We start from the raw sequence: 20,624 nt of genomic DNA, 5'->3' as shown, positions 1-20,624 counted from the left end.
TTAACTGAAGGGAATCTTAAAATCCAAGGAGGCCATAACAGAAAAAGTGTATGGTGGGAACAGTATTCCTGCTTGGGATGGAGATAGATTTGATGTAGACCACAGAAGACTTTGTGTCAAAACTTGCTTCTCATTTGTGGTAGTTTTTTTTTTAAGATCCTGGAACAATAGTAACTGAAAGTTATTTGGTGCCTGTGTGTCCACCAAGACGACTTATGTGTCTCAACAGAGATACGTGTCCTACTGGTTAAGAGGCAGAGCTGCTTTTATGGAAGACGGAAGCAAAAAGTAAGATGTTCAGCTGGTGTGGATATCTCTACAGCTAGCCAAATTTGTTTCAACACACATTCTTCTTCAATTCTGCAGCATCTCACTAAATATAGCGATGCGGCTTAAAGCAACCATTTCTTGATTAGACAAGGTAATAATAATCTTGGGAAAACCTGTCAAACAGTCAAAAGAAGAAGGAGAAATGCATAAACAGCTAGTCCTATGTCACTCCTCACATCTATGGTACTATTCAAAGTGACACCCAGGATCTCTGTTGTGGCAAGATCTGTGAGCTCCAGAGCATTCATCTGGGGCTGCCCAATTTCACTATGGTTAAGATCTGCCAATATATTAATAATCTTAGAGCGGCAGTGCTGGATGGGACCCTATGGATCAGGGAGTCCAGCCCCTGTCAAGGAGGCACAGTGGGGAATCGAACTCCCAAATTCTGGCTTTGCAGCCAGATGCCTAAGCCACTGAGCTAGCCTGTGCTAAACATTAGAAGAGATAAAGACAGTGGAAGTTTAGGTTCTTTTTTCACTTGCAATTTTTAATCTTTTAAATATTGTATTTTAATTATGTAAGCCGTCTTGGGTTCTTTTAAGGAGAAAGGCAGGATAAAAATACTTTAAATAAATAAATAAGATTTTAATGCCTGTCATTACTGGCTGGTGAAAATTTGGACCAGTTTCCCTGTTTCTCCTAAATATCAGTCACACAGTCGTGATTTGCCATGCTTTAGGGATCTGCGTACTTATGAGAACAGTTTCTGAAAAAGATTGGCACCTGCCAGTTATGACAGTGGAGGACAAATTCTGCATGACGGATGCCCTCGTTTGGGCTTTATTCTGCTGGAGTCTCTGAATTAAGATTTTCACCTTTAAAGGTGATTGCAAAGGTAGGCATGCATTAATCTTCTCCAGTCTGAGCAGATTAATTTAAAAACATGGGACATTATTCGCCTTTAGAGCTGAAAATACCACAAAGATATATTTCCTGTCTACTTTATCCAGATAACAATTCTCTATTTCATCTCTTGTTGTTGTTTTAAATAAATCTGATTTTAAATACCAATATTTTGAGGCATCTTTGTTTAGAAAGTTCAATCTATATTTATTTGTTGAGAAAAATTATGCACCAAATGCCACAAGAACATGTTAATCTGTAGACTGACAATTTCCAGTCTCAGCCATAAGCATTTGGACTGAATTCATTAATATAAAGGGGGGAGGAGGCATCCTGTTACTCTCCAAATATCAGCTATTCCCATATAATATTAAATGGCCAAAGTAATCTCTAGACTAAGTTAAGAATTCTGCCTTAGTAGTGATGAAATGTCAGGCAATTATAACATCTATAATTAACTGCTGTGTAGCTAGCTCAGTGGTTTAGGTATCTAGCTACAGACCTAGAGGTTGTGAGTTCAATTCCTGACTGTACCTCCTTGATCAGAGCTTGATTTGAGGATTCATAGCCCTTTCCAGCTCTGCAGTTCTATTATTATTTTAAGACTATTAAACCTCATTTACATCTGACGTAAGCTTGTTACATGAATACAACGCTGTAGCAAATATTTTTGTTCCAAAATAGTTGTGGTGGGTTTGATTTATGTCCTTGTTAAAGTAGACAGACAAGGTTATCTGTATTATTACATAAGAAGAGATGAAGCAACAGAGGCTAATTTGGAGAGATGCTGGTTGAGCATGAAAATTGAATAAACTGGAGTGAAGCAGTATGACACATTGTCAAGAACTGATGCAGTAAATTTTATAGCATCTACAGAGACATGCACCAATGTTTTAGCAAATGTAATTTATCCCAAACAATGGAGAGGAAAGAAGTGTCTGTAGCAAATTGATTAAGTTCATAACATCACAAATATCTAAATGAACTGACCTTCCAAAAATTGGGTTTAGCTGCTTGGGAATGTAATTGTCTCGGTCTTTAATTTCTGTTTTCCCCAGTCTGAGTACAATATAAGGATCGGATTTGCCATCTGGATCAGCTGGGCTGAGATTAAATGCCTGGAGAAGCAGAGGATAGAGTTACTTAATAAGTGCTAAACTGCAGAATGGATGATGTCAGTGCTGTGGCTGGCTTTGGATACAAGAGATACAGGAAGCTTTCATATAAGAAAGCTGTGCTTTCTCTCCCTTTTTTATACAAAGAGGAGATATACTTTACCGTTTCACAACGGGATAAGATACGAAAGTTTAAAGTGGCCTTTTGGACCATCTTTTCTTTTGCTTCACCTCCTAGTAGTCCGATAAGTCTTGCATAGGAAGCAAAAACTCTGACCAATTTTTTTAAAGGGCCCCTGAATACTAATTTAAGATGACCATAGAAGTTATACTTACTGCCACAATATATACTCTGATTAGAACGTTCACAGAGTGATTCGGAGGTATACCCTGCAGGATCTTTGGCTGGCCCCCATCTCCGGAGGAGCAATCTTCTGGACTTTTATATATGCAGAAACAGCCCTGTCAGTACACAGCATACATATGACTATTATCAAACACAAATGCAGAAGGGGAAGAGCATACATGTATGCAGTCTGTCAGCATTTTCAAAAGGCATTCAATTTTTATTCCAAAAAAGGAATTCTGTTATTATTTTAATTTTCTGTTTCACATCTTACAAAACACTGCATAGTCTACTACATTAAGGCTACAATTCATATCCAAATAATCAAACTGACAATTCTGCAGTTTACTTCGTTACAACAATTTGGAATTAAATTTCTGGTCCTAGATAGCCATCCACTAACCTATAGAATAGTTTATGGCACTAAAACCTGTGCTCTTCTTATTTGATGTATGGATTTTAACTATTTTAAATAGAGAGAGTGTGTGGGCAGCTTCATCAGCATATCATCACCTATGATGCAGTAATATTAGTCTAAGGGCACAGAGCAGGGAGAGAGGGAGAATCCAGAGAGTCAGAGAGACAGACAGACTAGAGTCTCCACCAGCTGGTTTTCACCACCTTGTCTTCTGTGGAACAGCTCTCTGCTCCCTCAACAGACCAGACAAATTGGACTCCATACTTTAAGAACACCACCCGGGATATAGTTCTAACACAAGGCAGCTGACCCCCAGCCTGAATCCTGCCAGCTGACCCCACAAGCCAAGAGGTGTGCCAATGGCCTTATAAAACCCTCATGTCCAAAGGAGTTGGGGGCAATTCAGCGCAAGAGCAAAGAACAGGAATCTAATGGACTGGGAGATGGATCTCCAAGGGCCACCAAAGCATAGCTTCTAGTCTCCACATTCTCAGGCCCTGTACTTCATAAGAAACTGAACCTTTCTTGCAAGGACCTCTACCCCTATAAATATCCTATCAAGGCTGGTTATCAGTAAAGAAGGACTCAATACACCAGAGTGGTGCTAGACTTAGACTGGAAGCCTGTATCTTTAAGGCCTTTCACATCTCAAGAAAGGGATGGAGCTTGAAGGTGGAACTAAACCTCTAGGTACAAAAGTCTCCAATCTAATCTTGTTGATGGAACTATCCTTGGTGCTGAAGTTCCTTATCTTTGAGCCTATCCAGACAGGCATTTTCCCCGCTGGTTGGTGTGTTGCTGGGGTGGATTGGTCTGCTCTTTTTCTTTCTCCAGCATCCATACCATGAGTAACCCAATTTGCTTCCAAGGCGCCTGCACCTTCTTGATCCCCCGTCAGGTTTCTACTTTTTAAATGCAGGTTGGGATACTCTAGTTTAGTTTATTCCCAGCACAGGCAGTTGCTGGGATCAGACTGAACCTCAGCCTTGCAGCTGTCAAAGCTGCCAAGGCTCCTTCTAGTTTGCCTTTCCAAAAATGTGAAGTGCTTAATAAATGAACTGCTTCAGGATATCGGCACTCTGAACACTTAAGAAAGCAAAGAAAGACACATTGGGGTTTTATTTTTAAAAATTTTCTTCCTTTTTGTTTTTCATTGGGGGTTCTCGTATCTGTTGGATGAGAAAGAGGGGCAAAAGAGGTGAGCGTGTCTGGAAGGCAAAGAGCAAACAGAAAGGTAGGCAAAGACCCACAGCCGAATCACTTTTATTTTTACACAGACAGAGATCCTGTTGGGGAGGGTCTCTTGTTCGGATGCACACAAACCCTTTCCTTGTGTGTGTGTGCGTGCATGTGTGTGTGTGCGTGCATGTGTGTGTGTGTATGCAATATAAGGTGCAAAAGGAGGGATCCCTTTCTTTTGTCTCCACTATCGAGATTGGTGTGTGTGTGTGTGTGTGTAGATTACGTGCCCCTTTCTCTGTGTTTCTCATAGTTTGCCTCTCTCTCTTTTCTCACTTCTCAGCCATATTTGAACCCACTTCCCTTTCATTTCTCCCAAACTCTAGCCTTGCATAAACTTTCCACTGCAGGATACTGGAAATAGGGTCCCTTGAGGCTGATATGCTATTTGGATGTGAGGATCACAACAAATGGCATTTTGTTTCTCCCAACCACCTAACCTCAAATGACCTTAGTTAGGCTTCACCAGTTCACATCAAAAGCACCAGTCTGGACATAACCTTTGTTACATCCTGTGCATTAGCACAACAGAAGAGCATCAGCCTCTCTTCTATTGCATTGCATACTGGCTCAACACACAAGAATCTTTACCATGCTAAACACAGTATTGCTTCTTGGTTATCGGTACTTGTTTTGTCAGGCCCATCAAGAGATAAAGGCCAGATCCTGGGCATTTTAAAAACCAACTTAAGACCTGGTTATTCCCTCCAGGCACTACTTAATTTATTTTTCTTCCCATCTTGAACTATTGTTATCATTGTATATTGCTGTAAAACTGTTATTATATATTAACTGTTTTTATCTTGTCTGTTGTGAGCTGCCCATAGTAGACAATGTCTAGATGGGTGGCATATAAGTGCAAATAATAATAATAATAATAATAATAATAATAATAATAATAATAATAATAATAATAATAATAATAATAATAAATAATCAAGACGCAAAGCTCTTGATTTTTAATAATCTGATTAAATGTTTGGTAAACCACAGCATCAGAGGACATTAGCTTAGTTATGAAATCTGGAATAACTACTTTGACTTAGCTTACAACAAAGTTACGAAAGGCATATGCTCAGTCTGTAGCTTGTTATTTTATGGTTCTTCAATGAAGAATCTTTGAATATCTGACCTCATTTGACTGCAAAACTTTCAAACAGTTTGGTTGCTTTACTGCATATGCACACCTATGCGCCTCCCCATGTACCTAGGCACACACACCTTAAAAATCACTGAGTAAAAGAAAATTCTGTACAATGTGGGCTCTTATACATTACACGGTATGTAATATGTTTCCAACAATACCTTGAATTTCCCTATTATCCTCTCCTCATAAACGCTGTTATCTTCATCAGTAGATTTCCCCCTGAAGAGTTCAAATGTTTTCACCCAGTCTTCAAAGTTGTTAAATTCACTTTCCAGGTCCCCTTCATAGATCTTTGGGAAAGATTGGGCAAAATTTGGCATCTCATAATTTTAAAAAAGGCAGATTTGCTCCAGAGAAAACATTTGCAGAACAGAGTTTCGATTCATTAGGTAAAATAAGTGAGAAAGTATTTTGTGTTAACCTCATTAACACAAGCATAAAAGCCACTCTATGTCAGAGTAAGTGGCAAAGCATTCTACGCTATGTGGGAAAGGTGAGAGACAATTTTTTTCCCTCCTTATACTTGAAATGGAGGAAATATACTTCAGTCCATTTCTGAAGTATTTTTACAGTATTTTTAGCACTGATAGCAGGACGTAATGCAGCTCTGGTCATGCAGTTGCTGTGGATTTAGGCATTGCCTAACTTATAGTGCAAGGAAAGCATACACATATTGCCCTCAATGGTTAGGTACAAGAAAAACCTGTTGGATCTCTTCCTTGTGAGTGCTTTAAAAAAAGACATATCTTTACAAACCAGGTGCTTGCAAGAAAAACAAGAGGAGGCCACTGAATTCAGAATGGACTGATAGACATTTTGTCTTATCCAGTTGTTCTTAGAGTTGAAATATTAAATTCAGTTAGAAAGACAGGAGACTGTGAACAATCTTATCTTCAACGAGCAATCATCTTGAGTCATACAAATATTTGTGCTGGTTTGCCAGACCAGACTGCCAAAGGAGCAGGAAGGTCTGAGCTGCCAAACTTGAAATCCCTGTCAATAAACTCTACCTCCATAGTTGCAAGATTTGGAGTTGCCTCTTTCACTTTTGGTTTGAGCAGTTTGTCTCTCTTCTTTTTGTCTGGCTCATCGTCAATGCTCAACGCTACTTCGCCTGTAGCTGCCTTCGCTGTAAAGAGAAAGGGATGGTTTTTAAAGGTACAGGATGGCGACACCCAAGTTGAATCTCAAGGCCACCATCATTTCTAGAGTAGAATAGATTTGAAGATTGGAGCCCACAATTATGAACTTGAAGAACCATAATAAGAGGCTAAGACTTTCCTGGTCAAAAATGGTCAGGGAGATGGCGGCAAAAATCATATAAATCAGCCTAGCCTCTTCCAGCTGTTGGACTACAACTGCAATGCTGGCTGAGAACAATGGGACTTGTTCTTTTTGGCTGAGGGTAATAGGAATTGTAGTCCAATACATCTGTAAAGTGACAAATACAAGGAGGTTTTCTTGACTAGGATCAGTCTTCAGTCACCTAACTTTAGTGAAAGACACCCAACACTGGAAGACGTCTTACTGACTCTAGTTTGGGAGACAGAGAGATCTATATTTTCCTTGTGTGACATGCCCTCTTAAGAACTAACCACCCCACAATTATTGGTATATAGGCAGAAAAGATGGTGATAATAAAGTTATAGATGGGTAGCATTAAGTCTGTTGAAGCGAAAGGAAGGAAGGAAGGAAGGAAGGAAGGAAGGAAGGAAGGAAGGAACTAACACCTGAAAAATGTTGTTGATTTGAGCCTCCTGCAGATGCACTAGTAGTTACCCCAGGTTGTAGAAATACTACAAGAGTAATGGATTTGTACTCTGTTCATCTAAGTCTGGTTCCATTAGACCTGCTAGATCTCAAGGCACCCTCTGAAGTCTTACGAAATTATCATGCTTCTCCGGATCTTCAAGCTAGAAATCTCAGGCAAATAAATACGAGGGTATGGAGCACTACAGGAGGAAACAATTTCACTTTTGTTTGTGAGATGGCTTCAAAACATGGCCCCCATCTCCGCTTATTCTTCATTGGCTCCAGAGCTCACTGGCTCAGCATGAGAGTGTGTGTGTGTTACACTGAATGGTGCAATGGTCCCAAACTCTTGCACGTGCCAGTCCTTTCCCCAGCTTTCCCCCCTTGATCCTGGCTATTTGAAACACCAATGCATCACTGTAACAAGGCAGGAAGCGCTGGACAAGCATCGTGACTCATGAGCCTTCTTGCAACACCTAAGCCTAGGCATCAGTCACATGAAGCTGGAAAACTCTCCTGACTTTGTGATGTAAAAAAAAAAAAAGTCTGTCCCCTGGTCTCAGGTTTCGGCCCTGAAATCTCAGGTAATGGGATGCTGACTATCTGCTCTTCCATTCATTTCAGCAATTTGCAGGCAGGCATTCTTGCCGGTTCCAAGGGGACAATGGGAGGCAGTGGAAAAATGGAAGCTAGATTCAAAAACCCCGGATGTGCTATTTATTTATTTACACACAGTGAGCAAGCAGCTATATAGATTTTTAAAAAGTGAAAACTTTGGTATAATTTCAGAAATGTGTAAAAAATCATTGTAAAATAAAAATGTTCCGTTCACTACTCACAAGATATATGGAATCATGAGTGGAAGCAGAGTCAGAATAAAAGTTGGCATTGTCCCCCCTTGAAAAAATGATTTCACTCTAATTCTGATCACCGCTTCATGAATTTTAATATTGCTACAGCAGGAGGTTCTTCTAGACACAATAGTGACAGCCTTTACTCCCAGGTTCCCCATATTTGCATTCTATCTTCTTTATGTAAATAACTATTAATAAATCAGTATGCTAGTGACATGGTGCGTAATGCCAGGTTCAATAATATATTTCGTATTTGTTGGCACCAGCATGAAGATGCTGAGTTCCAACATTAAACTAGTTCGCGCCAGACCTCCATGGAGCTGAAATAATATTTCACACCAGCAGTTGGTTGGTACATTACTTTTAAAAAGCCAGTAGTTACTTATTATTTATTTTCCACAAGTGATTTGTTAAATCACTCATGAATAAAAGGGGCAGTAGTTTTATTGTGAATTAGTAAATGTTAGTTTCTTAATCTTAAACAAATACACTTAAAATAGAAAAAAGCATACAACCCCTCCCCAAAGAAACGCTCTATAATTTAGGAGTAATAAAGAAATATTAGTTATGCAAAAGGAGGAGGAGGAGGAAATAATTGTAAATCATTACATTACTTAAAAAAATACATTACATTTCAAGAAACAACTGAAAACATGGATGTTCAGGCAGGCCTTCCCCCTTTCCACCTAATACCTAATTATTCTTTTTCTGTTATAATTATATCCTGTTTCTCGCCATCTTTGGGGAAAAAAATTATTCTATCTTTTAATTTATGTAAATTATTATTTGTGATGAGGTTTGTTATATGTTTATTTTTTAAGTGCATGTTGTAAGCCGCCTAGAGTGGTCACAATTGACTAGATAGGTGGGGTATAAATTAAATAAATAAATAAATAAATAAATAAATAAATAAATAAATAAATAAATAAATAAATAAATACATACATACATACATACATACATACATACATACATACATACATACATACATACATACATACATACATACATACATACATACATACATACATACAGGATACACCATTATTGAAAGGTCTGATTCATGTGCTCATGATCAAGAGGATGGTTTATGTGTCGATCAGCTTATCTACATATTCTGCACTAATTTAAAAAAATTAATAAGGCAAAACCCTAGACTCATAGATCAGTTTAATCAGAGAGAAAGGGTGCCTGTAGAAATCCAGCAGCTCAACACTAGAGTTCTTTTGCAGGCGGGAGGCAGCGTTATTCCGACATGCATATGTATAGCATCAGAAATAAGGCTCCACATAACTCACCTAACCTACAGAGACATTTCGGTTATACAGAGATGCTAATTGCCTGAATAATGACATTCCCAGGGAGCTCAACTGCACTGGTTATCTAATGATTAAGATTTAATGACATAGACAGATAGACAAGATAGATGAGATAGACAAATTGATCTTGCATTCATGGAATTCTGTTGCAGTGTGTTACACTTCTTTTTATTAAATGCTAGTATAGAAGACAGGGTATAACCATAGTTATGAGACAAAGTTATGGGACAACGGTCAACTTCAATTGGGTCTACTCCTCCCCAATGGCTGGGGAGGAGTAGACCCAATGCTTTCACTTCATTGGGTCTACTCCTCTCCAGCCATTGGACTCTTTCAGAGAATCCATTCCACAACCCTGAAGTATCAAATGCATGAGTCGGGGCTGAACAAGATGTGATGTCCATTACATGAAGGCCACTAAGGTGCTGCATGTTTTGTAGGGTAACACTGCTTGTGTTTAACATCTCCGAGTGGCATTTGTTTGTTCCTATTAAATATTTGTATTCTTATTGTGTTAACTTTAATACTGTATTGACTTTTAGTGATGTAAGCTGCCCCTTTAAACTCATTGTTCTTTGCTTTAAATACAGTATTGTATTTCAAGGATGTCAACTGCCTTGGGTCCCTTTTAAGGAGAAAGATGGGATAAAATATTGTAAATAAGTGAGTAAAAATAAATATGGTGGGTCAGGAAGAAAGAACCCTGACATGGGAAACCAAGAAACAACACATAAATTGCAGAAAGCCAGAATATTTCAGTCAGTTGATGAAAAAAATGAAAAGATCAGCACTCAACGTAAAATAAAGGGGAAAAGAAATTTAAGAAGAAGAACTGAAATATCATAGATTGGTTAGATGCAAAACAACATTGTTGTTTAAGAGCACATGAATCAGGCCTTCTCTGTATACAAAGTCACACTGGCCGTGATATTATCTAAAAAACAAGGAAAGAGAATAATAAGGGGAAAAAACAGTATGGGCCTGATGTCAGTGACACCTCTTCAAGCTATTTGAAAGGAAGCTAGGCAATGTCAGATTTGTAGATGGGTATGAAAGCCGGATAGTTCAGAAGCTAAGAGAAGAAAATTTAATTCCTTTGAAATGTGGTACTGGAGAAGAGTTTTGTGGATATTGTGGCCTGTCGGAAAGATGAACAAGTGGGTCCCAAGTCAAAGCAAGCCTGAACTATCTTTGGAGGCAAAATGTTGAATTTGAGGCTGTCCCACTTTGGTCACATCATGAGAAGGCAGGCTTCTCTGGAAAAGACAATAATGCAGGGAAAGATGGAGAGCAGCAGGAAAATAGGAAGACCAAGTACAAGAGGGGCTGACTCCCTATAAGAAACCACAGGCTTGAGTTTATGAGAGCTGACCAGAGTAGTTGAGGACAGAACATTCTAGAAACTGCTTATTCATAGGGTTGCCATAAGTCAGAGGTGAGTTGATGGCACACAACAAGAATGAGGAAGAGGAGTGGCCTTGAAAATACCCACCCACAGCTAGCCCACAGGGAACAGACTGAACAGGCACATAGGTTACATAGTCTTAACCACTACAGAGCAGAATCCTACTGCTTTTTCTACATACTTCCTTTCCCTTGTGCCCACTGGGTTAAGAAATCTGTGTGAGGGACAGAACACTAGAATGGGGAAACAGACCGCGAGATCAGTGAAAATTTGTATCTGTACTTTGGTGGGTGGGAGCTTCCACTTGATCAGAAAGCCTTTCAGCAAACAGAAAGAACCATTAGGATTCAGGTTTATTTACACAAACATTTTCTTCAGTTAAGGCATTTCCATAGTTAATTACGAAAAATAATAAAACATGCAAATATTTACTCACTGTTTCCTGGTTTTCCATCACTGAAGTCAAGTATTTTTGCCTTTCAAAATAAAGAACATTTATGTTTTTTGTTATATTTTGTTATATTAATAATAATTTTTAAAATGGAACACACACAAACAAAATAAAGAACATGCAGACATTAAAGACACAATAAAATGCAGATTAATGTAACAAAACATTCTAAACAGCCACAACAATAAAAACTGCAGTAATAAAATATAAGCTGGCACTCAATGAAAAGTAGCCTGCACAACCAGCTCTTTAGAAACCATCATGGAGGGGGCTATGCCTATATTCTAGTGTAAGTGACATATTTTTATGTTCCTACATAAATGAAGCAAACAGCCTAAAGAGGAGTGATTGTGTGTCCTCAATGGCCAGAATCCTATTGGTGTTCACTTAAAGTTTGCCTAATTTGCCATAGCCAATTGTGGCTAATTGATGAGTTACCAGAAGTGTGCCTTGGTTGCGCAATCAGATGCCTGACTAGGCACATAACTAAGATGCACCCAAGCACCTTGTTAATAAGCCACGATTAGCCTCCTCAAATGATGCGAGCCTTTAGTGAATACCAAAAGTAATCTGACCAATGTAACATTTCACAACAGGTCCTCCTTGACCCTATCACAGACATGGGAACAGGTATTTATTATGTGATACGGCTTAAGGATCCTTACCTTTTGTACTTTTTGCACAGAAGCGTAATACTTGGACCACCAGTCAATTACATTTTCAGCAGATTCATCAGCAATTGTCCTCTTCTTCCTCTTGGTGGACCTCCGAATTGATTTTCTTGAATCCTAGAAAGCAAAAAGCTAGGGATAGTGAAGGTGCAAATGGCTGTAATTCCATGCTTTACAATTTAGAGACCTCTTCTGCATCCATGTCACTTTGGAGACCCTGCTGTGCCGGTGAGTAAATTCACCACTCTGCCCTTCATGCATAGGATACAGACAATATGGGAATCCCATGCAGAGGGAGAGAATGGAGCTGCAGATCTGTTTCTGTAGGTGGACAGGTGGCTGTGAGGAAAGAACACCCTTCTGCATTTGAATGGCCAAAATCCCGTAGCTTAGTGTAGTAAATTGAAGGAGAATAGGTACATTAGGATTTGATGAGTCATCTCCTTGATTCAAATGGGCCTTTTCTAGCTGTGACTTGCTTTAGCATAGTAAGTCACAGTTAGAGTAAGCTATTTGAATCAATGGCACTTAAGGAGGCGTTGACTCACTAAATTCCCATTGATTCAGTGGGCCTACCCTAGTGCAATTTACTGCATTTTTGTGTAGGCATCCTTCCGTCATGAGAGACTATGGTAATGTGCTCTGAATAGAGCATCTAGTGTGGCTGAGAAGGCCAATACGAGAGTGATAATCCCTTCCACACTGAAGACAAATACAATATGTCCCCTGTCCAGCTCCCTGATTTTGTTGGTTTCAGGACTGCCTCTTTGCCTTGGCCTGCTGGACAAGGGTCTCTTCAGATTGGGAGAGGCCATGCTGCACCGCTTCCCTCCAGACTGAATGCTCAAATGTCAAAGTTTACTACATTAAGCAACAGAATTTTGGCCAATATGAATGTGAATGCACACCTGCAGCAAAATAACCTGTGCAAAACTACAGAAGCAATGCTTCTGTTCAAATGAACTGAGCAGTAATGAAAAGTTCATTAAAGTAGTACTCCAGTCTTGTTTTGGGTCTAAAATGGTCTAAGCCTTGGTCCCACCCCAGCATTTGAGGATTTGACATCCTTCCACTTTTATTTATTCCTGTATTTCTTGCATGTATAAATGACATCTTTCATCTGGCAGGCTTCCAAGGTGCTCCACAATTAAGAATAATAATTAAAACTTCTATTAGAACAACAAAAATGTAAGGAGGGTAAATAAATACATTTTGACGGTGATATTAAAACTGAAGAAGAGAACTGGCAGAAGAGAATAAAGAAGCTCTCTTGAAAAGCAATTCCACCATCAGGGAGTTACTCTCAAGGAGGCCCTTTCTTTGGGGGTTCCTACCAACCGAGCCTCTAAAGAGACTCATTTGTTGGATAGTAATTCCCACTGGCCAGGCTGGCTGGAGGGAATTCTGAAAGTCACAGTCTAAAAAGTAGCTTTTTGCAAACTCTAAGACCATGCAGACGATCTTCCAACAATGACTGGAAATTGTGGCAATTTTATATGGAAAGAGGTGGTTCTTCACAAATTTTGTTTGAATATTTGGCCCATGAAATTATTTAAGAGATCCTCATTAGGAGGATCTTGAATTCTCCCAGACTCTGCTGATGATGTCTGATATGCCATGTTGAGGCTAGAACCTTGTATGGACAGATCTATTTTACCTTATGTGTGACGTACCTGCAGTTGTTGCATTGTTTAACAAAACTGAGATATATTGCTTCCAGTTTGTGAACTGGATTCCTCTCCACAGTCTAATTAACTGAAGGGGATAGACACCCATCCTTTTGGAGATCAACACCTTATCCTGAACAAATCCTAAATCATAACAAAGATTGTGCACCATAATATTGAAGGCTCTGCAACATGCACAGACTTCTAAGATGAAGAAGCCAGAGAATGCAATACTTCTTACTTTCAGTTTCCCATCTTTTGTAGGCTCTGTGGTAGGAGTTGTAGGTTTCAGTGAAGGTGCTGGTGTTGGGACAGGCGGTGATGATGGAACACCAACTACTGTCGGCTCAGGGACTGCTGAGACAGGTGTACCATGTTCTACGTCAATATAGACATGGTCTGTTGGGGCCTCTTGAGGTGATGGAGGTTGAACTGGTCCTGGAGCAGATGGACCTGGAAGCCAAATCAGACAGAGAATTAGATGAACAAGTGAGAAAAGAAAACCTAGGAAAAGAAATTTATGGCATACGGATAGGAGAATACTGAGATAATGGAAACATCACTTTCTTTTTTGCATTTTTGTAAGATAATTCATAAAATTATTAGTCCTAGGATTCCATAGGTTGTTTATATTTATTGTATGAAGCTGCCATAAATAATCATTTCACTGACAACCAGTTTGGATTTTATTTTTTTTTAAAGGAGGAAAAAGACAGAATGAACAATAGATTTACATCTCTTATTCCCTTGGTGCCTGTACTTTATGTGAAATCAATAGCCCTAGCAAGTTGATGTACATCTTCCTGTGCTTTAGTCAAACAAGTTCTGAGTTTTGTTGGTTATCTAAGGATGTGACTATTGTACACTGGGAATACTTGATTCACAACCTGCATTATGTTTCAGATCACAGTCAGTGCTTTAAGTCTACACAGAGGTTGTATATTGATCCAGGAATTCACTTTTCACACTGGATGTGATTTACATTTCAGCCCACAGCCTTGCCTTGCCTTGCCTTGCCTCGCCTCGCCTCGCCTCGCCTCCCTCCCTCCCTCCCTCCCTCCCTCCTTCCTTCCTTCCTTCCTTCCTTCCTTCCTTCCTTCCTTCCTTCCTTCCTTCCTTCCTTCCTTCCTTCCTTCCTTCCTTCCTTCCTTCCTTCCTTCCTGTCCTGTCCTGTCCTGTCCTGTCCTGTCCTGTCCTGTCCCTGCCAATCCTAGTTTGGGGAACTAACTGGGATGTAATACAGGAAATAATCATAACAGTGACTCAGCAATAAGGTGATAGGGTGATTTAGCGCTTACCTCATACACGTAAGATTTTTAAAAACATTTTAAAAATTCAGTGTATGGTTGGAAAGAATGGGGGAGGATATTTCCTTGCTCTTGAATATCATGTCCCAGCTACCAATATCATCGAAATACCACCTATGGGCAAGCCCCCATCTTTACAATACCATGCGCGCAACCATTTCGGGGCTTCCGGCAGCGTTTTCGCGTGCTCCCCTTGCTTACCAAGGGCGCGAAAACGCTGTGCCCCGGCCCCTTTCGGCTGTTCCGGTGGCCATTTTGGACCCGCCGGACAGCTGATGGCAGCCATTTTGGCGCCCTCGTTGTGCGAGGGGAGGGCGCGAAAATGGCTGCCGGCCCCTGGGAAACATCGCACTACGGTGAGTATTCTATGGCATTGAGTATTCTATGGCATTGGAACGCATTAAACGCTGTTTAATGCATTCCAATGCCTTTTGGTGTTCCGTAGTGTGATGTTTCCCACAGTGAAGGTTAATCCGGAACAGATTAACCTCGCTGTGCGGGGCACCACTGTACTGAACTGGAATTCCGATTATCCCTCCTCATTGGCTAGGCTAGCCTAGGACTCATGAGGACTGCAGTTCAACAACTTCTCGAGGAACACATGTTCTCTGCCCATCTCATAATACAACCTGAGGACTTGAGCTGTGAGATTCGCTATCAAGTCAGACTTAAGTCCCACTGGTCATTCAACTTGGGTCTGTTTGTTTTTTTAATTACTCAGACTTGACCCGTGACTCAGAACCTATCCACCCCTCCTTTTTTTCTAGGGAAAAATGCTTGTTTTTTTTTTTTGTAGGCACTTGGGTTTGGAGCTTAGGACTTGGACTTGGTACCAAAGACATGGACTCAGACTTGGGACAAAAGACTCGGATTTGAGACTTGGAGGCAAAGACTTGCCAACATCCCTGCAATTCTGAAATAAAGCAAGCTATACGAAAACCATGCAGAAAATTGTAGCTCACGTCTGCAGAAAAGAAAGGAAACTCTCGGGAGCACTTGCTTGCAACATCTCACCTTCATCAATTTCTATAATCTTGGCTGGTTTTGCTGCCGAAGCAGGCAGTTCTTTTGGCTTATATAAAAACTGCTTGAGGCAATTGATGGTGTGTGTCCCCACCAGAGTGCTGCGGCCAAAGGCCCTCCAGTCAACCACACAGATGCTGAGGGGAGGGTGCAGTAATTCATTTTCAGGCAGTTCCTAGTAGACAAAGAAAAAGTCCAACCATTTACAATCTCTTTTTTCTTCTTTTTTATGAGGTACTTACCAGAGCTTAGTCAAGAGGCCTGCTGAGGATTTTATTTTCACTTCTGATGTGTTTTCTATCTAACATCTACAGATGTACAAGAAGTCTTTGAAATATGATTATAGAATAAAATGGGCAGGCTCTCTCCTTTAATAAATTTCAGCATTCTTATTAATCTGCCCTCAAAATACCTGCTGTATTTTTAAAAATATATTATACGTCTGTCCTCCACACAGCTCCCTCTGAACACTGATCAGAACCTCTTAGCCACAGCAATGCTTGAACCACAGATCCCCCTGAACAATTAACAGGGCCCCAAATCTCACCTTGTTATAACTTTTAAAAAAAGACTTTTTATAATTTCATGATCACGTGATATATTTTTGGTGTGTAAGTCCTTACAAGGGGTGAATTAGAGAAACAGAGGCATACCAGACAAGTACTGTACTACTTTTTATATTTGGCAAATCTTGCTACACAATTTTCAGAAATTTCTCTGCTTAGAAAAAGGTTTGACATAGATCAGAAGCAGCATGTGATTATTTATTATGCAGCGCTGCAGGCTTTCTAATAAAAATGGTTTCACTTTTTTTTCTTTAAAAAAAAAGTTAACTACCATGTCATATATACGTACCACTTCAAACCAATCTGCCAGGACATTAAAATTTGGATTATTTTTGTAGCTCTGGATGACACATGATTTCACCCCTTTGCTAGCACACTCTATGAGAACTTGTGGGCGATCTACAGAAAGAAGCTGCACCTTCTTCAGTTCACGAAGGCCCCAAAACAAAACCTGGAGCAAAGAACAGTGATAATATTTATTTAGTTAGTTACAAGATTTTTAGCCGCACCATTACCAGTTGTCTCTGCGCGGCGTACAACAATATTAAAACTTTAAAAACATTAAAACCATTAAAAATGGGCAATATTATAATAATATCCTATATTTTAAAACAATCATTAAAACATTAATATTAATAAATAAATTTGCACGCATATATAATTCATTTCTCATGTTCCAAAAGTTTGGTACATGTTATCTGAATAATATTTACAACAGCATTCTTGGAAGAAGAATAAGATTTACACCAAAGAACACATGTGTTTTTGCCAAAGATATAACAGATTGATACAGTTTCTGCTGAACACGGTGTAGAAAACTCGACATACTGCATTTTTAGTACATGTATTGAATTTCTCTCTGACTCAGAAATGTCAGAGAGAATGTGTTGTCCCAATTTGCGGTCGAAGCCAGGTTTTCACGGAACTTATTTACTCATCTTTATGTCAGTCACGAAGCCACATCTTTCCCCCACTCTTGAAGGCCAGCCTGTGTATGCTTCTGGTTACCTTAAAGTAGAATTTCTGCCCTGTCTCTCTTCTTGAAGTGATTCATAAAATTCAAGACATTCTCTCTACGTGTGTCTAACTTTTTTTTAATGTGCTAAATATCTGACTTGAAAAATGTAAGTGGAATGTCCACCTTGACCTGGGAGTCAATGACACTTATAGATTTGGAAATGGAGTTGTTTCATTATTTTAGGTGTAAAGGTGAGGAAAATGGAAATCATGGAACAATTAAGAAAATAAAAGTCCCCCTCAATGAATGTATGTAGCCTAATGCAACACAGACTCTTCAGTGAATGTTGCAGGTACAGACTTGGATGCATTATTCTTTGTTAACTTACCTCTATTCTGTATTTACTTAGAACAGGTCTGATGTTGACTGGTACGGGATAGATTAGGCTGGCATCTGGAGGATCCATGGGTGGGAGGTCTTCAGGACCAGAATCAGGGATCTGTAAAATGACATTATCTCAGTCTTTCACTATTTAATTGTGTCTTTAAAAGAGAATGGAGTTTGTCTTGCAATTCTCACTGCTGCACATTCTTTGTAACAATAGAGCAGGTACAACTTTAGTTTACAGGAATCAGATGTATAAATATTTCCACTCATATCATAACAGGAACAGGCATAAGGTGGTCTGATGTCACTCAGCTTGGAAGACGTGTTTACTGAAAGATCATTATTTGTTCTTGCTAACTTACATAGTCACACACCTTTACACTTTAATACATTCTGCCTTGCAGTCACAACAATTCCTGCTGAAATCACATCTGCAATTCAAATAACACTTTAGAATCAATGACTAATAAGGGTCTGCTTCACACAGTCCCTTCCATCTGTTGCAACAATAAATATTCTGGAGTCCCTTGGGCTTTTGCTCTGTTTCTATTTACTGCAGCTTAAATTAGCCAGAAACTTTGGAAGTTTAATTTGGTTAAAAAGCTTTAGGGAGCTAGACTGCTGTACAGAGCAAAAAAAAAAAAAAGAGTGCAAAATCTCTGGAAGCGGTTTCGTTATGTCATCTTTTTGAACCACAACTCCCAGAATGCCATACTCAACACAACAACTAACCATGCCAACAGGCGAATTCTTGGAGTTGTAGTCCCATAGTAACTTTTCCAAGCTCTGCTTACCTAATTGTCTAAATCACTGCTTCTTAACCTTTGTTACTCAGATGTTTTTGGACTGCAACTCCCAGAAGCCTTCACCATCAGCTCTGCTGGCTGAGGTTTCTGGGAGTTGCAGTTCAAAAACACCTGAGTAACAAAGGTAAAGAACCACTGGTCTAAATAATGACTAAATCAACCTGGAAAAGGCCATTCATTTGATCATGGCTGTTATGGTTTCACTGGCTTGTTACTGGAAAACATCCAGTGTTCTCCAGCCCACCTCAAATCTTACTACCGGTAGTTCTTGACAGTTTGGGAGAGGGTGGCCACCATTTTATTTATAGGCTCCTTTGTTTCAACACTTACACCCCCATCATTCTATGATTAAAAAAAAATCAAACTCTAGGCATTTTACAAACAAAACTGTAAATCACATTAGCTGAAGCAATCCTTACAGCAGGATGGGAGGTAAAAAAAAACAGGAGAAGAACAGTAGAATGAAAAACAGTCACCAATAGAAACAGTCACAAATCGGTTGGGATGACAGCCCAACATATGTTCTGAGGTTCCACGTGCCGCCCCTTCCAGTGGACACCCACTCAGAAGCAACGCCCAGAAGAGGCGGTAAAAGGAAGCCAGGGAGTTGCCTCTGAGTAGACCCCCACCAGAAAGGGTGGGGCTCTGAACAGCAGAACATCTGTTGGGCCATAGTCCAAACTGCTGAACCAGCTGTTCATGGCCATTTTTAGTCACCGACAGAAGACTAGCAGAGGCGTTCTGACCCAAGGAAAAGGCTATACTGCTCCATCAGCAGAATGGCACCTCAACTTCAGCTCATAGGCACCAAGATGAGACAGTCCAGGGGTGGCCTGAGTTCTGCTGAATCAACAGTCCTATTGCTTCACTGAAAGTCCTCCAAATTAAGGTGCTCAATTCAACCAGTTTAAAACAAAAATGCCAAAAAGCCCTTGCTCTCCTGGTCACAATGAACTGTCAGAGCTTTCTGACCAGCAGGCAAATTGTGTGTGTGACATACCATCAAGGTGAAAAACTGTTGTGGTTTGAATACAAGAAAAATGCAATACTGTACCATCAAAATAGTAGTGCTAAGTGTGACACAGACACGTTTATGGTGCAAATTAAAAACAAAAACAAAAACAACACAGAGAATATAGAAAGGACTTAGGGCATCAAACTTCATGATTTAGGAAGTTTCATCATTGATAAATCTTGGAAACTCCTGAAATGGATGAGACAAACAACAGATATTTCGGAAATAAAGCAGATGCCTCAGTATCTTACAGGTGCAATTAATATGTAACATTTATGAGCTCCGGAGCATGTGGTGTACTCGCATGCACACTTTCTGCACTCATGCATGCAAATTTATTCTCACTTCTCTTCCCAGAACTAAGCAGACTGCCTCATTAGGCTGGTAGTCATGCCAATTTGACCATGGTTAGCTTAGCATTTCTTGTCTGCAAGCTGGATTAGAACCTTGTTTGTAACTCCTGGCTAACTCCTATGTGCCAAGATGAGTCACTTTAGGATCATAGAATTACATTTTGCTGCTGAATCCATACAGAACTAGACCCACAATCGAGGTAGTATACCCACTGTCACTTTCACAGCTGTAAACGGGGTCCTCAAATTTCAGCCATCTGCCACAAAGGTTTTTTTTCTGTAAACAAAATAATCTTAAAATACCTATAGACTATTGGATCTTATTCTATCCTAGCCAATATAATGCATAAATGCCGGCTTAAGGTTGACTCATCCTTCTCAGGTTGGTAAACTGAGTCCCCAGCTCGCTGGGGGTGGGGGCAATGTGTAGCCTGAATAATTAAATTGTAAACTACCCAGAGAGAGATGTAAGCATTATGTGTCGGTATATAAGCAGCAAATGTTGCTTTGCTTTGGTCTGATTGTTAGGAGGTTGGCGCCATGAGGAGGAGATTAAAAAATGCCTCCATTGAAGGGGTGAGTGATACTGGTGATCACTGGAGTCAGAAAACAGTCTGCCACACAAGAAATCAAACATCATTATATTTTA

The 20,624-nt window shown here is 39.8% G+C and overlaps 1 protein-coding gene and 1 long non-coding RNA gene across 2 annotated transcripts in view; both read right to left on the bottom strand.

Annotated features, from left to right (window-relative positions):
• Positions 1-20,624, bottom strand: part of LOC144588586 (uncharacterized) — a 404,395-nt gene that overhangs the window by 132,471 nt on the left and 251,300 nt on the right. The window lies entirely within an intron of this gene.
• The window catches only part of FER1L6 (fer-1 like family member 6), a 118,653-nt gene that overhangs the window by 17,403 nt on the left and 80,626 nt on the right, over positions 1-20,624 (bottom strand). Inside the window, exons 23-32 of the mRNA XM_072999299.2 lie at positions 17,803-17,913; positions 16,746-16,907; positions 15,882-16,065; positions 13,802-14,013; positions 11,888-12,010; positions 11,208-11,247; positions 6,452-6,570; positions 5,600-5,731; positions 2,628-2,753; positions 2,167-2,294 (exon numbers count right to left, since the gene is read on the bottom strand). Of these exons, the coding sequence (XP_072855400.2) occupies positions 2,167-2,294; positions 2,628-2,753; positions 5,600-5,731; positions 6,452-6,570; positions 11,208-11,247; positions 11,888-12,010; positions 13,802-14,013; positions 15,882-16,065; positions 16,746-16,907; positions 17,803-17,913 (1,337 nt within the window). The remainder of the gene's footprint in view (positions 1-2,166; positions 2,295-2,627; positions 2,754-5,599; positions 5,732-6,451; positions 6,571-11,207; positions 11,248-11,887; positions 12,011-13,801; positions 14,014-15,881; positions 16,066-16,745; positions 16,908-17,802; positions 17,914-20,624) is intronic.

The sequence above is a fragment of the Pogona vitticeps genome, chromosome 4 (assembly GCF_051106095.1).
Source record: "Pogona vitticeps strain Pit_001003342236 chromosome 4, PviZW2.1, whole genome shotgun sequence".
In the NCBI taxonomy this organism is placed as follows: Eukaryota; Metazoa; Chordata; class Lepidosauria; order Squamata; family Agamidae; genus Pogona; species Pogona vitticeps.
The sequence above is the reverse complement of the archived record's forward strand: the minus strand, read 5'-3'. Positions and strand labels throughout refer to the sequence as shown.